Source organism: Molossus molossus, unplaced genomic scaffold (genome assembly GCF_014108415.1).
Source record: "Molossus molossus isolate mMolMol1 unplaced genomic scaffold, mMolMol1.p scaffold_m16_p_17, whole genome shotgun sequence".
Classification (NCBI taxonomy): domain Eukaryota; kingdom Metazoa; phylum Chordata; class Mammalia; order Chiroptera; family Molossidae; genus Molossus; species Molossus molossus.
Window position 1 is genome coordinate 30,909,225 of NW_023425352.1, and position 19,255 is coordinate 30,928,479.

At 38.4% G+C, this 19,255-nt stretch overlaps 1 protein-coding gene across 2 annotated transcripts in view; it reads right to left on the reverse strand.

Moving 5' to 3' along the window:
- BTAF1 (B-TFIID TATA-box binding protein associated factor 1) overlaps positions 1–17,225 on the reverse strand; it is a 107,732-nt gene extending 90,507 nt beyond the window's left edge. The window contains exons 1-3 of one of the 2 annotated variants that reach the window (XM_036264778.1): positions 17,114–17,225; positions 3,887–4,010; positions 619–733 (exon numbers count right to left, since the gene is read on the reverse strand). In XM_036264778.1, coding sequence (XP_036120671.1) covers positions 619–733; positions 3,887–4,010; positions 17,114–17,127 — 253 coding nt within the window. In that variant the 5' untranslated portion in view covers positions 17,128–17,225. The remainder of the gene's footprint in view (positions 1–618; positions 734–3,886; positions 4,011–17,113) is intronic. The other variant, XM_036264779.1, reaches the window with a different exon arrangement.
- Between the last annotated feature and the right edge of the window lie 2,030 nt (positions 17,226–19,255).

The window sequence follows — 19,255 nt, forward strand, 5'->3', positions numbered from 1 at the left end:
TTCTACCACCACCACCAACAAAAAATAGACTGTTTCAAATATTTACTTTGTATTGATTTAATTTTGTTTTTTAGGACATAAATTCCTTCAGGGAAGAAATAGTCTCTATAAGTCAAGCATAATGTAGAATTAATCATTTAAAAAAATAAATATGAGCCCTGCTGGTTTGGCTCAGCAGTTAGAGCAACAGCCTGAGGAAAGAAGGGTCTCGGATTCGATTCTGGTCAAGGGCACATCCCCAGCCCCATTCGGAGTCGTGTGGGAGGCAACCAATCAATGTGTCTCTCCCACATCAATGTTTCTCTGCCTCTCTCCCTCCCTTTCACTCTCTTTAAAAATCAATGGAAAAATATCCTCAGGTGAGGATTAGCAAAAAAAACAAAAACAAAAACAAAAATTAAAAAAAATGAATAAATAGGAAAATATTTTGTTTAGTAGTCTTTTTTTAAAGCATGGTGAAAATCACCTTATTCAACATCATTTCCTGACAAAGCTATATCTAAAAGTATGAAAATTAAGCCTTTATATTAAAATAGAAATTATTACAATATAAAATGTATAGTTTAGTTAATTCTACAGTTAACTTTTACTGCAAACAAGTTTTCCACTTAAAAGCACCTTGTTTGGTTCTTGGCACTGGATTCCACTCAGGTACATTTTTCACTATAGCTTCAACAGCTTGTCCTGCTGCTATCCGAGTATCCCAATTTGTACTCCTTAAATATATCAACACCTTAAAAAATTATAAAATAAAACAGTTATATACCAAAAAATGTTTTTTTTAAAGTAGCCAGAGCAGAGAAATACAAATTTATATATTATTATAATTTAGCAGCCCTCAAATTTATATAAAATCTCTTGAAATTATTAAAATCATTTATAAGATTATATCATTTACAGGAAATATCACTCACTATATCTTAAAAAAGGAATAGGGAACTTTTAATAAAAGAACACTTAAGCATATTTTAAAATAACATAGCTTTTAACATGCTAAAAAGCAAAATGTATCTTATTAAGTCCCATTATTTAATGCAAAACGTTATAAAACCTTGCAGAAAGAATGAGTTCAGTAAGAATGCAAGATCAATATGCAAAAATCAATAGAAATCACTTCTATTAACTTCCAATAAACAATCTGAAAAAATTAAGAAAATAATCCTATATTTTAAATAGCATCAAAATTATAAAATACTTAAGAATAAATCTAACGAAAGAAATGCAAGCCTTGAATACTGAAAACTACAAAAATTCAAAATACTATTGAAAGAAATTAAGATTTAAATAAACAAAGAAGCATTAATATTAAGATATTTAATATCACTGATGGGAAGCATTAATATTAAAATATTTAATACTCCCTAAATTGATCTACAGATTCAACAAAATTCTTCAAAATTTTAGCTGGCTTTTTAACAGAAATGAGTAAGTTGATCCTAAAATTTATACAAAAATGCAAGGGACCCAGAATAACCAAAACAATCAATAAAATTGGTTGATTCACATTCTTGATTTCAATACCCATTACAAAGCAACAATTACCAAGACAATGTGATACTGGCAAACAGACATACAGATTAATGAAATAGAACTGATAGTCTAGGCCCTGTCTAGGAAGATCAGTTGGTTGGAGCATTGTCTCAATATGCCAAGGTTGCAGGGTTGATCTCTGGTCAGGGTACATACAAGAAGCAACCAATGAATGCATAAATAAGAGGGACATGAATCAATGTTTCTCTCCTCTCTCTCAAATAATTTTTTTAAAGTTTTAAACAAAAACAATACAAAAAAGGGCAATGAAATATCATTTATATTCACTAGTATGGATATAATCAAAGTCAGTTAATTACAAGTTCTGGCAAGGATGTGGAGAAATCAGTCCTCTCTCTCATACACTGTTGTCGGGAAAGTAAAACAGTGGAGCCAGTTTGGAAAACAGTCTGGCAGTTCCTCATGTTAAACATGATCCAATAATTTTATTCCAGGTATATTATATCCAAGAGCAATGAAAACATACATCCACACAAAAACCTGTACATGAATTTTCTTAACAGCGTTTTCATTATAGGCTGAAAGTGGAAACAATCCAAATGTCCATCAACTGATGAACAGATAAGATGTGGTATATCCATATCCATACAACAGAATATTATTTGGCAATAAAAAGGAATGAAGTAATGAGATGTGCTATAATATGAAAGAACCTTGAAAATATCATTTTAAGTAAAAGAAATCAGTCACAAGAGGTCACAAAATCATACAAAATGTTCAGAATAGACAACTCTATAGACAGAAACTAAATTAGTGGTTGCCTCAGACTGAGAATGAGCCAAGGAATGATGAAAAGTGACTGCTAATGGGCATGAGGCTTCTTTTAGGGGAGATAAAAATGTTTTAAAATTAGATTGTGGTGATAGGTGCACATATCTGTGAATATAATTTTAAAAAATCACTGAACTGCATACTTTACATGGGTGAATTGTATTACATATATATTTCAATAAAGATGTTTAAAAAATAAAACTGAAAGGCAACAGAAAAACACTGACGGGATAGAAGAGGCTAGGAGGTAAAGGTGCTAAAGACAAACTTGGCCTCTTTTGGAACTACTTGATGGCGGCCAGTATGCTGAGGTCTCAGTTATGAAGACCAGAATTCACTTGGAAGGTTGGAAACCTTTTTTCAATTCAGTACAGATTACCCTTGTTCATTGTTTCCAGTTTCAGCTCATTCAGTTCTCCTCTCTTCCCTTGGAATGAGAAAAAATGGATATGGTTCTCTATCCTTCCATCTCACATATGAGTATAAGATTGCCTAATACGCATCCTCCATTCTGAGAACATGGAGCCTGTAGATGTTAAATCACTGTCTCTCCATCTACATCTTGGTTAGAAAGTTCTGCCCTGGCCGGTTTGGCTCAGCGGTTGGAGCACTGGCCTGCGGACCAGAGAGTCCTGGGTTTGGTTCCCGCTAGGGGCATGTACCAAAAACAAAAAAAAGAGAAAGTTCTGATAATATCTAAGCAGGGAATATATTGGAAAGAGAGTCACTGTTAGCCCTTATGGTAAGAACCACATAGTAACAGATTTATATATCAACAAAGGGCTTAGAACTCCTACTCGTAAGAATCAGCGGGGAACAAATGAGAATGAAAAGAGAGGGTAAGACCAGTAGGAAGAGCAGTATCTTGGGGCTTCCAATGTCTGGACTATCATATTGCTCCCGCATCCTACCCCCTGTTCTCCCCTTGCCCAAAGCACTCTTGTTTTTACTTTATATGCTAGAGAGTTAAACACATGGAATTTCCTGCTTAGTATCACACAGGCACACTTCTACAAGCTCAGAGTTCGGTGAAAATACAGCCATTGCTTAGGGAAAGAACACAGGCTAGGATTATGAAAACAGTGATCCGCCAAAGCAGAAAGCCTCCATTTTCAAAAAGCTGACAACTAGCTTCTCACATAATTTTAATCATTGCCCTAAGTACACATCCATTTGAACATTGCCATCTCTGATATAATTATTAGCCATTAAAAATAAGTTAGAGCACTAACAAACTAGATTAACAACTTAGTTCATTCCCAAACTGGATCAGATTCAAATTTATGCCACAGGTAAAAGGTTTTATGTTGTCACATCCCTTAAACAACCAAACTTGATGCCAAAAAAAACCCCAAAATATTTTAAATCTTGTGACAAACAAAATAAATTATAAATAGCAAAAATGTTAAAATATTTGGAGAAATATTAAGATATTTAATGGAATTTGAAGACCACAAGCAGTCACTAAAATAAAATGAGACAATTTGTCTTTACTTTCATATTCCTATCCGTGGACACATTTCCACAACTATATTATACTAAAAAAGAGAGAGAGAGTTCTTACTTTAGATAAGAGATTATTTAGCTCATGGGGATGAAGCTTTACCACTTCTCCAAGTTGCTGTGCAGCAGCTTTTCTTGTAACTGGAGTAGTGCCAGTATCCAGTAAGATAAAAAGACGGTCAAGCCTAAAATAAAAAAAATATAATGGTTATTCTGAAACATGTTTTCTCACATGTATGAGCAAATACATGTACTGAGCATCTGTGAACAAAGACCTATGCTAGGGTTGCAGGAGAATCTCTACTCTCAAGCAACTTGCTATAGAGGGTAGGGTGAGTGGGTGAGGCAAATAAGTAGAATACAGAATACAATAAGATACATGTCAGATATACAAAGTGCTTTAAGGAGTGGGAACAGAGACCTAGCCGGTATGGCTCAGTTGGTTGAGTGTCATCCCATGCACCGAGAGGTCTCTAGTTTGATTCCTGGTCAAGGCACATGCCTGGGTTGCAGGCTCAATCCCCAGTAGGGGGCATGCAGGAGGAGCCAATTGATGGTTCTCTCTCATCAATGTTTCTCTCTCTCTCTCTCCCCCCTTACTCTCTAAAAATCAATTAAAAACATATTTAAAAAAAAAAAAAAAGCAGGAACAGAGAAAGTAAATACATCCCCACCTGTGTAATACTGAAAATGATTAAAAAGAAATGGTGTAGCCCTGGCCAGTTTGGCTCAGCGGTTAGAGCATCGACCTGCGGTCCAGAGAGACCCGGGTTCAGTTCCTGCTAAGGGCGCGTACCCCGGTTGCGGTTTGTCCCCGGCCCTTGTTGGTCGTGCGGGTGGCAGCCACTCGGTGTGTCCCTTTCACGTCGATGTTTCTCTCCTCTCTCTCTCTCTTCCTCTCTTTCCTTCCCACTCTGTCTAAAAAAAAAATGGAAAAATGTCTTTGGGTGAGGATTAAAAAAAAAAAAAAAAAAAAGAAATGGTGTATAAGAAGGACCATAAGGATAGAATAAGATTTCAATACTGGTGGAGATAAGGTGGTAAAAGGGAAGAGGGAGAGACAACTGGAAGAAGAAATAACAGCAACACAGCAATAAGAAAAGAAGACTATATTTAGGGAAGTGACCAACAGCTTGATTGTAATTCAGGGCACATTTAAAAGAACAGTGGGAGATATAGGTACAGAAGCAGCTAGAGCTCTAAGAGACCTTTGAATGTATAGTTCAACCATGAAGGTCTTGGGTTAAGAAAGTGATGAGACTGGAGCTATGTTTTAGAAAGACTAATCTGGCAGCAGTCTGAAGCATGAAATAGAATGAAAGGAAACTTTTAGAGAATTTAAGGCTAAAAGTGCAGACCTGAACTATATAATCATGGCAAGCAGACTAAAAAGAGGTCGGGAGAAATGCTGCAGAAGTAAATTACACATAGTATAGTAATTAAATGAAATGTTAAAGAAATGAAAAGGTTCTGAGACTCTGAATCTTAGAAAACGAAGATGTCATTAAAAGAAATGGGAAGAACTAGTGAGGAAATGTTATAAGAAAAGACCACAAGTTTGCCCTGGTTGGGTGGCTCAGTTGCTTAGAGCATCATTATGTACACCAAAAAAGGTGGTGGTTCAATTCCCTGTCAGGGCATATACCTAGGTTGCAGGTTTGATCCCCAGTTGAGGCACGTACAGGAGGCAACCGATTGATGTTTCTCTCTCACATTGATGTTTCTCTGTCTAAAAATCAATTAAAAACAAACAAACATATCCTTTGGTGAGGATTTTTTAAAAAGATGACAAGCTTACTAGTGGTAGAGAAAGGATAGCAAGGAGAGACCAAAAAGTATAGTTGGAACAGAGGTCTGATGCTAGGGAGAAAGTTGAAACTAAAGGTATATAGGCATATGAGTCCTTTGCATAGAAGTGACAGACATGGCAATAAATAAGATCTCTGAGGAGAGTTTATAAAGGCATATAACATAATGTCACAAATTCCAGGGCCACAGTGCCACTGTTCAAATCCCAATGAAGAAAGCTTGAAATAAAATGACAATGTCTTATACATGGAATAACTAGGGGGAAATGAAAAACTGTGTTACTTTGTTTTGAGCATACAAGAAAATCCTCCCTGGCCGGTTTGGCTCAGCGGTTAGAGGGTCAGCATCTGGTCCAGAGAAACTGAGGTTCGGTTTATGCTAAGGGCATGTGCTTCGGTTGCAGTTTGTCCCCGGCCCTGGTTGGGTCGTGTGGGTGGCGGCCACTCAGTGTGTCCCTTTCACGTTGATGTTTCTCTCTTTCTCTCCCTCTCCCACTCTGTCTGACTAGAAAAATGGAAAAATGTCCTCAGGTGAGGATAAAAAAAAGAAAATCCTAAGGTTTTAGAAAGAAAGTCACAAGTAACTATCACAACTCCACATATCATATTGGTCTAGCCCTCCCATTACACTCATCAGGTTTAATGAGGCAAAGTGAATGCCACAAGTAATGAAAGGAAGGTGGCATCATTTATGGAATAAATATGTACTTTAAACGAGATGGAGGATGACAAGGAGCAAGGTTATATTGATTGTGCCCAATCCTATACAAGGGGAGATTCAGTGAATACACCTTCAAATTTTATCTAATGAAGAAGAGACAGCAAGCAAGGTCCCAAGGCTAGTCGTGAGCATTAAGCATTAATAAACTATAAAGAGGCTCATATTTTATTTCTGGGATTCTTTTTCTTTTATAAAATGCTAAAAACTTACAAAACAAAGCTCTGAAAGCCTTTTATAAGATAAACCTCTAAGGGGGCAAATGAAATGGGCAGGGTTTTTTGTGTGTGTGTGCGTTTTTCTTTTTTCTGCTAGTATTTCAAACTAGCCAGTCACTAATAAGTACAAAATCATTACAACTGGTAAGAAATATATAACTAAAATCAACATTTTTCTGTCAAGAAGGCTAGGGTACTATGAAAATTTTTCAACTGATTCAGAGCAACACTAAAGGACAGGTTCAAATTTTACAGTTAAGATACCAAGAAAAATATTTGAGGCAATTAAAGCCAGTGACATAAAGAAGAAGAAGAAAAAAAAAGAGTAATACAACACAGTTTTTGCTTCCAATATACTGAATGGCACACAGAGTGATTATAAAGAAATTAAGACATGTAAAAATTAACTTACTCTATACATACACTGTGCATAGACACATTCCACCTTATTCATTCAATGCTATCTAAATATTTGTCTTTACCCACTCATTCATCAGTTTTTGCTACAGGATTTGGTGAATAGTGACTCAGCAAGATAGTGGAACAAAAGAAAAGGGAAAAAAATGGTTTTCTGACAGTTGGTGTTCTTAAAAAGTTCTCAGACTAAGTCAGACCCCAAATCTCATCCCCAGAAAATGATTTCCCACATCCATCCCACACATAACTCTCGGAATGCACTTTATTTTCATCTTTAAAAGTGAATGCAATGTTAAAGTTTATAACAACCCTCTCTGAACCAATAAATATCTGCAGATTGCCATGACCACATGATTGATTGTGAATGTCTATGCTCAGTGAAATTTGTGAAAACATTTAAACGTCTACAAACTACTTTCTGTAAGTATCAAGACAAATATTCACTTTAATCTTCTATATTCTATGGCAGGCAAAATTATAAAAAATTAAGTAACATTTACTATAAAGATATTAATCTGCCCTGGCCAGTTTTGCTAGTGGTTAGAGAATCGGCCCGAGCTGTGTGTTCAATTCCAGTCAAGAGCATGTACCTCGGTTGTAGTTCATCTCCAGCCCTGGTCAGGGTCATTTAGGAGGCAACAAGGTGATATGTCTCTCTCACTGTCTGTTTCTCTCTCTCTCTCCCTCTTTCCCTCCCTCTCCCTCCCTTCTACTCTAGCTGAAGATAAATAGAAAATATCCTTGGGCAAGGATTAAAAAAAACATTAGCCCTGGCCAGTTTGGCTCAGAGGTTAGAGTGTTGGCCCACAAACCAGAGTACCAGGTTTGGTTCCCACTAAGGGCACGTTCTCGGTTGCAGTTTGGACCCAGGCCCAGCTGGGGTTGTATGGGTGACAACCACTCAATGAGTCTCTCTCACATTGATGTTTTTCTCTCTCTCTCTCTCTTCCTCCCTCTCTCCCTCCTGCTCTATCTAAAGATAAATGCAAAAATGCCTTCAGGTGAGGATAAGAATAAAAAATAAAAATAAATATAGTTGAGTAGTTAGTGTTTACTATAATTAAAATTATAGTTAAAAGTTCAAATTTCGCCCTGGCCGGTTTGGCTCAGCGGTTGGAGCGTTGGCCTGCGGTACAGAGAGACCCGGGTTCGGTTCCCGCTAAGGGCACGTACCTCGGTTGCAGTTTGTCCCCGGCCCTGGTTGGTCGTGCGGGTGGCAGCCATTCGATGTGTCCCTTCACATCGATGTTTCTCTCTCTCTCTCTTCCTCTCTCTCCCTCCCGCTCTATCTGAACAAAAATTGGAAAAATGTCCTCGGGTGAGGATAAAAAAAAGTTCAAATTTCTTGGGGACAAATTAAAGCATCATTTTTAAGCAAAATAAGTGTTATATTAAATTTTTTTCCTTTGAGAAACATCCTTAATTTACAACAGATGTATGTATGAAAACAAGTTATCAAAATAATAGAACTGATAATGTTTCAGTTAGTTAAAAAATCAGCATAATAGTACTTAAGAATACTGAACATTAAGGCAGTTATGTTTGCTCCAAACAGCAAGCTGAAAGAGACCATGCAGTAGGCACTGTATTCCTTCAATAATTTCCACCCTTCCTAAACTTTCCTTTAGTCCCCTGCTCCCTAGCTTCATTAGAACCACACACCTGCCCAAAGACCAACTTCTCTCTAACTTAATGCTGATCTGTCTCACAGCCACAAGTTCCTCTTCCCTTTCCTTTCTGCAAAGCCTTTTATCTCAATGCCATGCCATGTCACCTGTGCTCCTGCAATAGCTAACTGCCCTAAGGGTAACAGATCAGCTCACTCTCTCATCCAGTTCCAGGCCTGCTTATTCTCACATCTTCCACCTTCGTGGTAACCAAACATGCCTCCCTGAATAGAGGAATGGAGACACAAGAATGCCTCTCAAAGCCCCTTTTGGAGTTCTCCATTCCTCAGACCAGGACAGAGTTTAGATACCACATAAAAGGCAGAACAAAGAGATGCACAGACCAGGATCTGACAAGAGAGCAGTCTGATGTTACCTCAGAGTAGACAGCTATAAGGCAAGCAGGATAAGCATCAGGGCCAGGCCACAATAGAAAAGGCTGGTGGGAGAGGGGCAAGGGCTTAAGACAGGGTCAGTATTACGTTGGAGGGTAGACAGGTCCTTTGTTGAGGGAGTGGTCCTAAAGAAAGTTAGGTGGTCAGAAGAAAAAGGAAGTTAAAAGAAGGGCTGATTGAGAGAACACAGTACTTACCACAATAATTCTTTCAGCTAAACCTTCTCTTGCAGAACAGCTAGTAGAAAAAAATAAAATGGCATTCTTCATTCTCTGAAGATAGACAGATGGAGAAGAAAAGTGGTAACAGATGTCAACTGAACGAAAGGTATCAAAGATTATAGAATAATAATTTAAATAAAACATAAAGTAATTATAATTGACAATATCCACTGCTTATGAATCTACTGATAAGAAATCTGGCCCATTTTCTATTTGGATTTTAATTCAGAGAGATAACTACACAAGAAATGATTCATGTTTTGTTTACCAGCTTATGATTTCGGATACTGCTCTAAAGACTGCCTATAAAAAGGAAAGAGTACAGGAAGTTTGTAGAGGTTATACTGACAGCTGCAATCTAACCCCTCTTCTCTTCAACTCTTTGCATTATGATACTTCATAAAGACACAAAAAGAAACTGAAAGAAAGCATACAGAAGTGGGCAAAGTAGGTTTACAGTTATAATACAAATAAATAATCCAATAAATAATAATACAAGAATAAACTCTGCGTTTGCATATTCACAACTGTAAACTACTTATGCCCACCCCGTATGTATTTTGAACTATGCCCTAGATTACTACTTCATCATTAATAAACAAGTATATGTTGCATTTCCACTCCTAAGCTATTTGAGGATGAAATTTTTAAAAAGTATAAAACTTCCTCAATCTACTTCCAATCTCAATATTCTCAGAATAAATTTAATCTCTCTGAAAAATTGTGGAAGGTCAATTGACAGAATACCTCACAAGAACGGCTTTGTAACCTTAACTAAAAGAGAATGATCAGTCAAGTTTGTCCATATTGTTATGTCCTTTTTACATTTAGCAAAAGTGCATTAAAATGTAAAACAGCCCTGGCCGGTTGGGCTCAGCGGTTAGAGTGTCGGCCCATGGACAGAAGAGTCCAATTCTGGTCAAGGGCATGTACCTGGGTTGTGGTTCAGTCCCCAACCCTGGCTGAAGTTGTACAGGAGGCAGCCAATTGATATGTCTCTCTCGCAGCAGTTTCTCTCCCCCGCCCCCCACTCTATCTGAAGATAAAATGGAAAAATGTCCTTGAGTGAGAATGAGAATTAAAAAAAAGTAAAACAAACTATCTTAATTTTTACTTTTCTTTGTTACATAGGAATAAGGTAAGAAAACAAATATCTGATCTGAACACTGTCCTAAGTAAGTCCCACATATTATTATTAAGCAAGAAAGTTATGGTCAAAAGACAAAACTTGCAAGAAATTCTCTAGACTTGTATTTTAAAATGCAAATCTTCTAGTTCATATTGTGAATAAGAAACTATGTTAATGTTATGTTCTTTCAACAAGAAAGTAGATTAATTTAAGATACCACATAGAACACCAGGGTGACCATGAAGATGTGAAATCACACCAAAGCCAGAGGCATGGCCAGGTGCATGTTAGATAAATCGTATTTCCCCCATTTCTGCACTAGAACATAAATTCCATGGGAATGGGGACTCCATTTTTGTTCTTTGCTGTATCTCCAGCACCTAGAACATGGAAAGCATTCCATAAATACTTGTTAAATTAATGCTGAAAAAAATACAACCAAGTTGTGTTATCTCCTTCAGGACATTTTTCCTAATCCTAACAACCTATTGCCTTTTGCATGACTTTATCTTAAAGATAAAATCTAGGTTCTTTTAGGCCCTGGCCAGGTAGCTCATTTGGTTAGACCATCACCCTGATACACCAAGATTGCAGGTTCAATCCCCAGTCAGGGCACAAGCAAGAGTCAACCAATGAATGCATAAATAAGTGAAACAACAAATCAATGCTTCTCTCTCTATATATATATAAAATAAATCAATAAATAAAAATTTTTTAAAAAATCTAGCCCTGGCCAGGGTGGCTCAGCAGTTAGAGTCGGCCTGAGCACCAAAGTGTCAAGGGTTCAATTCCCGGACAAAGGTGCATACCTGGATGGCAGGTTCGATCCCTGGCCCCAGTTGGGGCTCGTGTGGGGAGGCAGCGAATCAATGTATTTCTCTCACATCGATGTCTGTCTCTCCCTCTCCCTCCTTCCTTCCCTCCTTCTCTAAAAATCAATGGAAAAAAATATCCTCAGGTGAGGATTAACAAACAAACAAAATCGAGGTTCTTTAGCAGAAATATCTGTGGTTTTAAAACCATAGAAAATTATACGCCATAAAATAGTAAATTTTATGTTATGTGTATTTTATCACATTAAAAAAACACACACACACCCCTTCACACAAGTACTTTGAGTAATAAACTAAAGATACAGGAAGGAATTTACCATAGGGATTGAAATGAAAAAAGCTTCTATAATGCCTCCTCTACCTTTTCTGGCCTTTTAAACCTAAATTTATTTAAGTATAAAATATTTGATATACAGTCATCCCTCAATATTGATGGGGATTGGTTCCAGGGCACCCCTGCCCTACCCACCTTTGGATACCAAAATCTTTGGATGCTCAAGTCCCTTATATAAAATGGCATAGTATTTGCATATAACCCATGTACATCCTCCCATATACAGCAGGTCCTCGAATAACCTCATTTTGTTGAAGGTTGTTTTATTATAATATTGATGGGATGCTACAGGAACTCAACTCTTGCTTACACTAGTTAGCATATGGTAAAATGGTTTCATTATGTTGTTTCCCTCAAAGTCTTAGGACCTATCAACAATGTTAAGTGAGGACTTACTGTACTTTAAATCATCTCTAAATTACTTATAATACCAAAAACAATGCAAATGCTGTGTAAATACTTGTTATACTGTAATGTTTAGGGAATGACAAGGGTCTGTACATGTTCAGTACAGATGCAACCACTGTAGGCCTAACTACATAGTACACATCAACAACAATTTCTTTCCCCCAAATATTTTTGATCCAGATCCACAGTTGGTTGAATCCACAGATATAGAACCTACAGACACAGAGCACCCAGTGTATATAATTTATAATATTCCCTCTGTCAATCCTATAATGAATTGAAATTAGCAGTAAAGAAGAATAGGCCTAGCAAACACAAGAAACATATGTTGTCTTATAGACAATTAAAATCATTTCAACATTTTCCGTCATTAGGAAGGATCCACTGGAACCTCCCCAGCAAGAAACTTCCTTTTATTTGGCAGAACAGACCTGTTGAAACAATGTTTCTTCTAAGTATCAGCAGTGCAGAGAGAGAATTCACAAAACCAGCCAAGTTCTGTTCATATGTAGCAATTTGTTTCTTCCATATAGGATATGCTCCGATTTTTCTGAATTCTGAACACTGCATCACTTTCAAATGAAAAGGTGTATGTTACAGATGTAAGGTATGGCTTCTAATGCAGTCAAGTCATAATTACTGTCTAGACATTTCAGATATGAACCTTTATAGCTTAGATTGCTGAGGAAAAATTCTCTAAATTATATTTAAATTTCTTCTCTGTGATCAAGGAAAAACTGTTCCTATTAGTCAATTTAAAATAAGTCAACTGATTCAACTGGGGCATAAACAAGCAAGAACATAAAAAACAACCTTTTCAAAAAAAATCTGTATTAAGCCATTGAACCCAACAATGTTACAGATTCACCATCTTCTATAATGAGCATAATACCCCTTAACAATTCTTCGAAGGCTGCCTTTACTGTTGGTGGCCCAACCTCAACTAGATAGGTGAGAGGTGGTACTGGGAGAAAGGCTCACAAAACAAAACAGCAGTATTCAAAGATTTAACAATTGTAATATCAATTGTTTGCAAGCAACAGTGAAAGCAGTAATATATACTAATTTGTCTTTTTGTTGAGGTTGGTTTTGCAGGAGCAAGTCAAGTAGTGAGTGAGTGAGCTTAGCTGCTTTTCCAGCATTCACATTTAAAGGGCAACATTGTTCTCTACTCCTACATGTGTATACTGTCTCTTTTACTAAGGGTCTAAAGGAATTATACATTTTTCAGTAATGTTTCACTGCATTTTATGGAGAGCTTCAAATGCTACAATCGTGTATGTACTGCTGAAGTGAACACAAAATGCTAGAATTGTATTTGTAGTTTTAGAGGGTCATAAAGTTTGTGGTGGGTTTTGTTTGTTTTTGCAAGATTTAACTCACCCATGCATCAAGAGTTGACCATGCATTTCATAATTTGTCACATTCTTAGAATTCAAAGTACAGTAAAAACTATGGGCCTTTATAAAACTATAAGCAGAGTCTAAAAATTTTGATCATACAAAATGCAGAGTTACATTTTAGCCTATTTGCATTCTAAAATGCCATACTATCTCAGAATTGTACCAATTACAAACTTTAAAAAATAGTTCTAATAATATTTTAATGTTTAAGCCTGGCCAATATTCAAAGCAATAGTAAAAGTTTTCATTCCAGAGAAAAAACTGTAGCTAAACTCAGAAGCACTCACTGAAAAACACTGGAAATATTCTACTATACATAAATTACAGTAAATCATGACAGGCATTAAAACAAGAAACAAAATCACTTTTTTTTTTTTTTTTTTAATGTATTGAACACCTACTAGGAGCCAGGAACTCTGTTGGGGACAGAAAGATCAGACATTTTCCCTTCTCTCACAGAGTTTATGTTAATCCAAGTAAGGATGAGAACAATGAAACAATCAATTACAAAGTATGATAAATATTATGATGGACAGAACACATTGGTGCAAATAGCTCAGATGAAGTAAAAGAGAAGGCTTCTAGAACAAATTGACATATAGGCTTAGACCCAAAATATAAAGTTGGAATTAGCCAGACTTGGGGGCAGAACACAAGAAATAAATGCTCCAGAGACAAAGATTAGGAGGTCAGAACACAAATTTGGAAAAGGTGGGGAAAGAGAGAGAGATACAAGAGAACTTGTGTCAGATGAAGCTAAAAAGTGAAGCAGGAACCAGATCACAAAGGATCTGGGTAGAATACTTTTGTTAAGAAATTTGGACTTTATCCTATGTCATTAGAAAATGATTGGGTTTTAAGCAGAAAAAATGACATTAAAATTTGTATTTTAGCAAATAATATGGCTGAAGTGAAGACTTAATTAGAAAGAGATGCCATGGGAGACAAGAAGATCAAGTGGTTGCTGTTGCAGGTGTCTTGGATTAAACATGATGGTGGTATGAAGCAAACTGTGGGAACTGGTATATCAAGAAAATAGATTGACCAGAAAAAGATTAGAATGGTAGAACTGATGAGATTGGTTTTGGTGACCTGCTAGATGGGAGGAGTGGGAGTGGTGTCAAATACTATTCCCAGATTTCTGAACCTAGCAGTTGAGGGAATGATGGTACCAACTTACTGTTTTCTTTCTGTTGGAAATATTTACAAGGTTCTAAAAATATTACACAGTCTCTTTTCAGTTATGTGCATTGATATAAAGAGAACAAAAATATCTCGGATTTAATTCTGGCAAATACGTTTTTATCTCTTGAACTGTCTTCCACCTACTCTGCATAAAATAATACTTAAATGAGTCTGTATTCCACAAGCATACATTAACAGGAGAAGAAAGATATTTAGTTAATAAAGAAACATGCTTAAAGCAGGGAGAAGACCATCTTGAAATTCAAGTTTGCTATTCAGAGTGAATCCGCAAATGAAAAAGGCAAGAACTGACAGTATCCCCAAAACACAAGAGTCTCAAAAGTATTTTCTTTGAACCTATTATACTACTAAAATAAGCACAGGAGTTGCTCTTTTATAAAACCATGATAGGCTTTTCCAAAAGTAAAATTTAACAGAATTTTGGCAAAGTGAATAAGAAAGGATCTAGAGGAGAAACAAAAGCACTACCCTTTAAAATCCAACGTCAAGAACAAAAGGCAGTACCTTTCGAAACCCACTCATTCATTCAGAAATGTAATTGCCCTAAATTTCTGAAAATAGATTAACACTGGCCAAGCAGATTAGACATTTTATTTTTTATCCTCTCCCAGGATATTTTTGCATTTATCTTCAGATAGAGCGGGAGGGAGAGAGGGGGAAAGAGAGAGAGAGAAACATCGATGTGAGAGACACATCAACTGGCTGCCACCCACACAACCCCCACTGGGGGCTGGGGACAAACCACAACGGAGGTGCCTGCCCTTAGCGGGAACTAACCCGGGGCTCTCTGGTCTGCTAGCCAACGCTCCAACCGAGGCAAATCGGCCAGGGCAGATTAGGCTTTTTTTTTTTTTAAATCCTCACCCAAGGACAATTCTCCATTTTTTTTGTTCAGATAGAGTGCGAGGGTGGGGGGAGAGAGAGAGAGAAACATCGAAGTGAAAGGGGCACATCAGGTGGTTGCCACCTGCACGACCAACCAGGGCCGGGGACAAACTGCAACCGAGGTACGGGCCCTTAGCAGAACCGAACCCGGGTCTCTCTGGACCGCAAGCCAAAGCTCTAACCGCTGAACCAAACTGGCCAGGGCCAGATTAGGCTTTTAAACACTTTCATTTTGTCTATAAAACTATACCCAATACTATGAAAATACACTTAGCTCTAAGAAAGAAATTTCGAGAACTCACTCCCTTAAACCCTGTATCACCTGGTAAACAAATCTCATATTAAGTTTATGTATCAATGTATTTATAATGTGTATATTTATGTATTTGTATGGAAGGTAACAAATTAGAAGATACAAATTTCTGTATTTGCAAAAATTGAAAATGCCACTTATATTCTCTCAAGGCTGTTTTATATATCACAATTTAAGGATTTCCTCACATCGAATGAGTTCAACTAATCTATGAAATAAAATTTAGATGCCCCATACTACAGGTACCTAGCAACCCCCGTCACCCAACTCCCATGGGCTTCTCCCTCGCACTGTTTCATCAGTTATCTAGGGAGTCTGGGAGGGACAGGTGATCCTTTCTCTAGCAAAACAGATAAAGCTTGAGCACATATTGTGTTCAAGGAATGTGTTCAATTAATTATGGGGGGGAAAAAAAAAAAGAACGATAACTATTTGTTTTCGGATCTATCATTTTTCCTTCCGTCTGTGTGGCAGAAGGACCCAATTCTCATGAAAACTTACCTCATGAACTCTAATGAACTCGCCCAATCGTTCTGGCTGCTCTGAGGGGCTGTCCCCCTCTTACACGTACACAGATCCACTAACATCAAACCTCTGACACAAAGTTCCCCCACCATTCTATTCCACTGCAGAAAAGCAGCTTTCCTTCTACAGGTGTGCGAATATGTGGTTTTCCTAGACGTTCCTCTTGGTAGGCGACAAACATTTTAAAATAACTTAAGATCTGTGCTATATCTTCCCCGCTCTGGTTAAGGAACATACTAATAAGATGAACTGCCAACAATGACAATGCTGACGACTGACTGTTACTGCTACATACACAAAAGGAAAAATTCTACTGTAATGTAAAAAAAAAAAAATTCCTGAGCATGAAAAACACACCCTTAAAGCCGGAACTATAGAATTTTAACGTCATTAAAAAGTCACGTAGACAACAGTACCCGAAAGGCCCCGACGTGGAGCGTTAGCACCAAGTTTTCCCTGAAATGGAGGTTAGGGAGCAGCCTTAGAACACTCGGATAAAAGGCTCTCCTAGAACTCAAAGGGGGAAGAGAAACCAGACACGAGAAACACGGTGAGGAAAGAGAAAAGCTGGCACTGTCGTGGCAGTCAGTCAATTCCACACACACAAAAAGACATTTTCAAACCCTTCACGAGGAGTAACCCGAGCCCAAGCCCCTTCCGACCGAGGGGCGAACTCCGAAGTCTGCGGAAGAAGGCGCCCGAGCCCGGTGAAAACGGGAACCGCTCCTTTCTAGCAGTGGGGTCACCGAGCGGAGACGGTGCCTCGCCCGGGCCGCCTTCCCGTCGGCTCGTCAGGAGCGAGACCCACCTGGAGACCGCCATGGCCGGGCGCCGGCGGTTCGAGGTTCCCCGCGAGCTAGGCGCCGCGCCGCTGAGGCGCTAGTTTGCAGACAGAAGAGGGGCGCAGGCCCAGGCCGCGGAGCAGAGGGGAGCGGCCGGTGCGGCGCGGGGCGTCCCGGCGCGGGCTCTCGGGCATCTGCCCCGCCTCAACAGAAGCTCGTCCCCGCTGCGGCCCGGGAGCAGGGGTCTGACACAGCGGAGGCGGCAGTCCTCCGACCCGCACGACTTCAAACCCGGTGCCCCCAGCCCCGCTCTTTGCTGACGCAGGCGTCCGCACGCAGGGCTGAACGTCAGCGCGCCGGAAGTGACGTCAGCTCACCGGAGGGGCGCCGATCTTCGCATGAGGGCAAGGACTACAGGCAGCCTTGGTCTGTCTGCGCGCGCTTAGGAAAGGGAAAAAAAATCTCTTTGTGCTCGTCTGGAGAGGGTCGTTAGTCTTAAGACGAGGCGGGAGCTAGAAATTATGGGACCTTTTTTTTCCTAAAGAAGGGGAAAAAAAGACGATTTCGCCAAAGTTCCGGAAGTTCAAAAACTTAGTTTCTAATTCCTTACCGCCCCATCCTCATCCTACCAGACTGCTTCTAGAGAAAGCAATTACGAAAGACCTTAGGATGCTCAAGTCCAGGTGGTGATACTAGTGGGAGGGGTATAATTAAGAAAGATCTGCAATGGCATTTAAGACGCGGTTCACATGTTTACCACATTTGCCAGAAGTTCTGCTTATTTATTCGAGGAAAGATCTTTTGGCACCCATTTTGCCAAATTTGATTTCTTAGTTGTTTATGTTGTTGGTACCATCATTTTCTCAACCAGAGATGAAAACTCTCAGACTTTTGGGGGGCGAAAGGGGCAGATTTATCTGGCTATTAAGTTGCTTAATTCATTAGGCTTTTTAACTTTATTCTGTCACCTAGTACAAGCCCTCATCGCCATAAACTTGATTATGAAAGTAGTCAAAGTAATATTTCTCCACCTTCTTCAGTCGAGCTCATCTTATAGGCCACTAACAGATTAATCTTCAAAAAAACACTGCTTTTATTGTCACTCCTTTGCTTGTAAAACTTGTACATTGGCTTCGCATTACTTGAAGAGGCTATGTCTCAACCCGAGTCTGTTTTTCATCTATAAAATGAAGCTAATGAGAAGTACTATAGAAGGTTATGGAATTAAAATGAGGTCATGTATCTGGAACAGCTTACAAGAGCTTTGTAAACAATAAAGTAGTATATAAATGTAAGGGGAAAGAAACTAATCTAAGTAACTGCCATGTGGTAGGCATTTAGCATGCTTTATCTTATATAATTCGTAGACTAGCCCTGTAAAGTAAGTTTTAATCTTCACTTTATGCGTGAGGAAACTAAGCTCAGAATGTTTAATTTGTTCAAGATCCAAGTTAGTAATATTTACTGTTCACTCATTCATCAAATACTTATTTAGCACCTATTCTGTGTTGACACTGCTAGGCATTGTTTATACTATTAGACAAAATCTGATTAAGCTGATGTTCAAATATCTTCACATTTTACAGTCTCTTTCTACCTGCATTCTCAAACTTGTCTCCCACTACTGAAACTAATCAGCAGGTACTATTTACCAATTGAGTACTACATTCATTTATTCAGCCAAAATTAAGTACCTATCACCTTGCTAAACTCTGCTAGAGATTGGGGCTTCAAAAGAAAACAGAACAGACAAGGTGCCCACTCTGTGAACTTACATTCTAAAGGAAGGAAAAAGAAAATATATAAATAAGAAAATATCATGTTTGCATGTTATTTAAAACAGAATGATGAGATGGAGATGATGATTAGAGACTCTAGACCGGGTAATTAGGGAAAAACCAAGTAGTCACTTAAGCCAAGGCCCAGATAATAAAAGGGAGGCAGCTGTGTGAAGACATGTGGAGCCTTCCCGGTAGAGGATACAATAAGTATAAAAGCCTAAGAGAAGCCCTGGCGGGTTTGACTCAGCGGTTAGAGTGTGGGCTTGCAGTCCAGAGAGACCCTGGTTTGGTTCCCACTAAGGGCACGTGCCTCGGTTGCAGTTTGTCCCTGGCCCTGGTTGGTCGTGCGGGTGGCAGCCACTCGATGTGTCCCTTTTACATCAATAT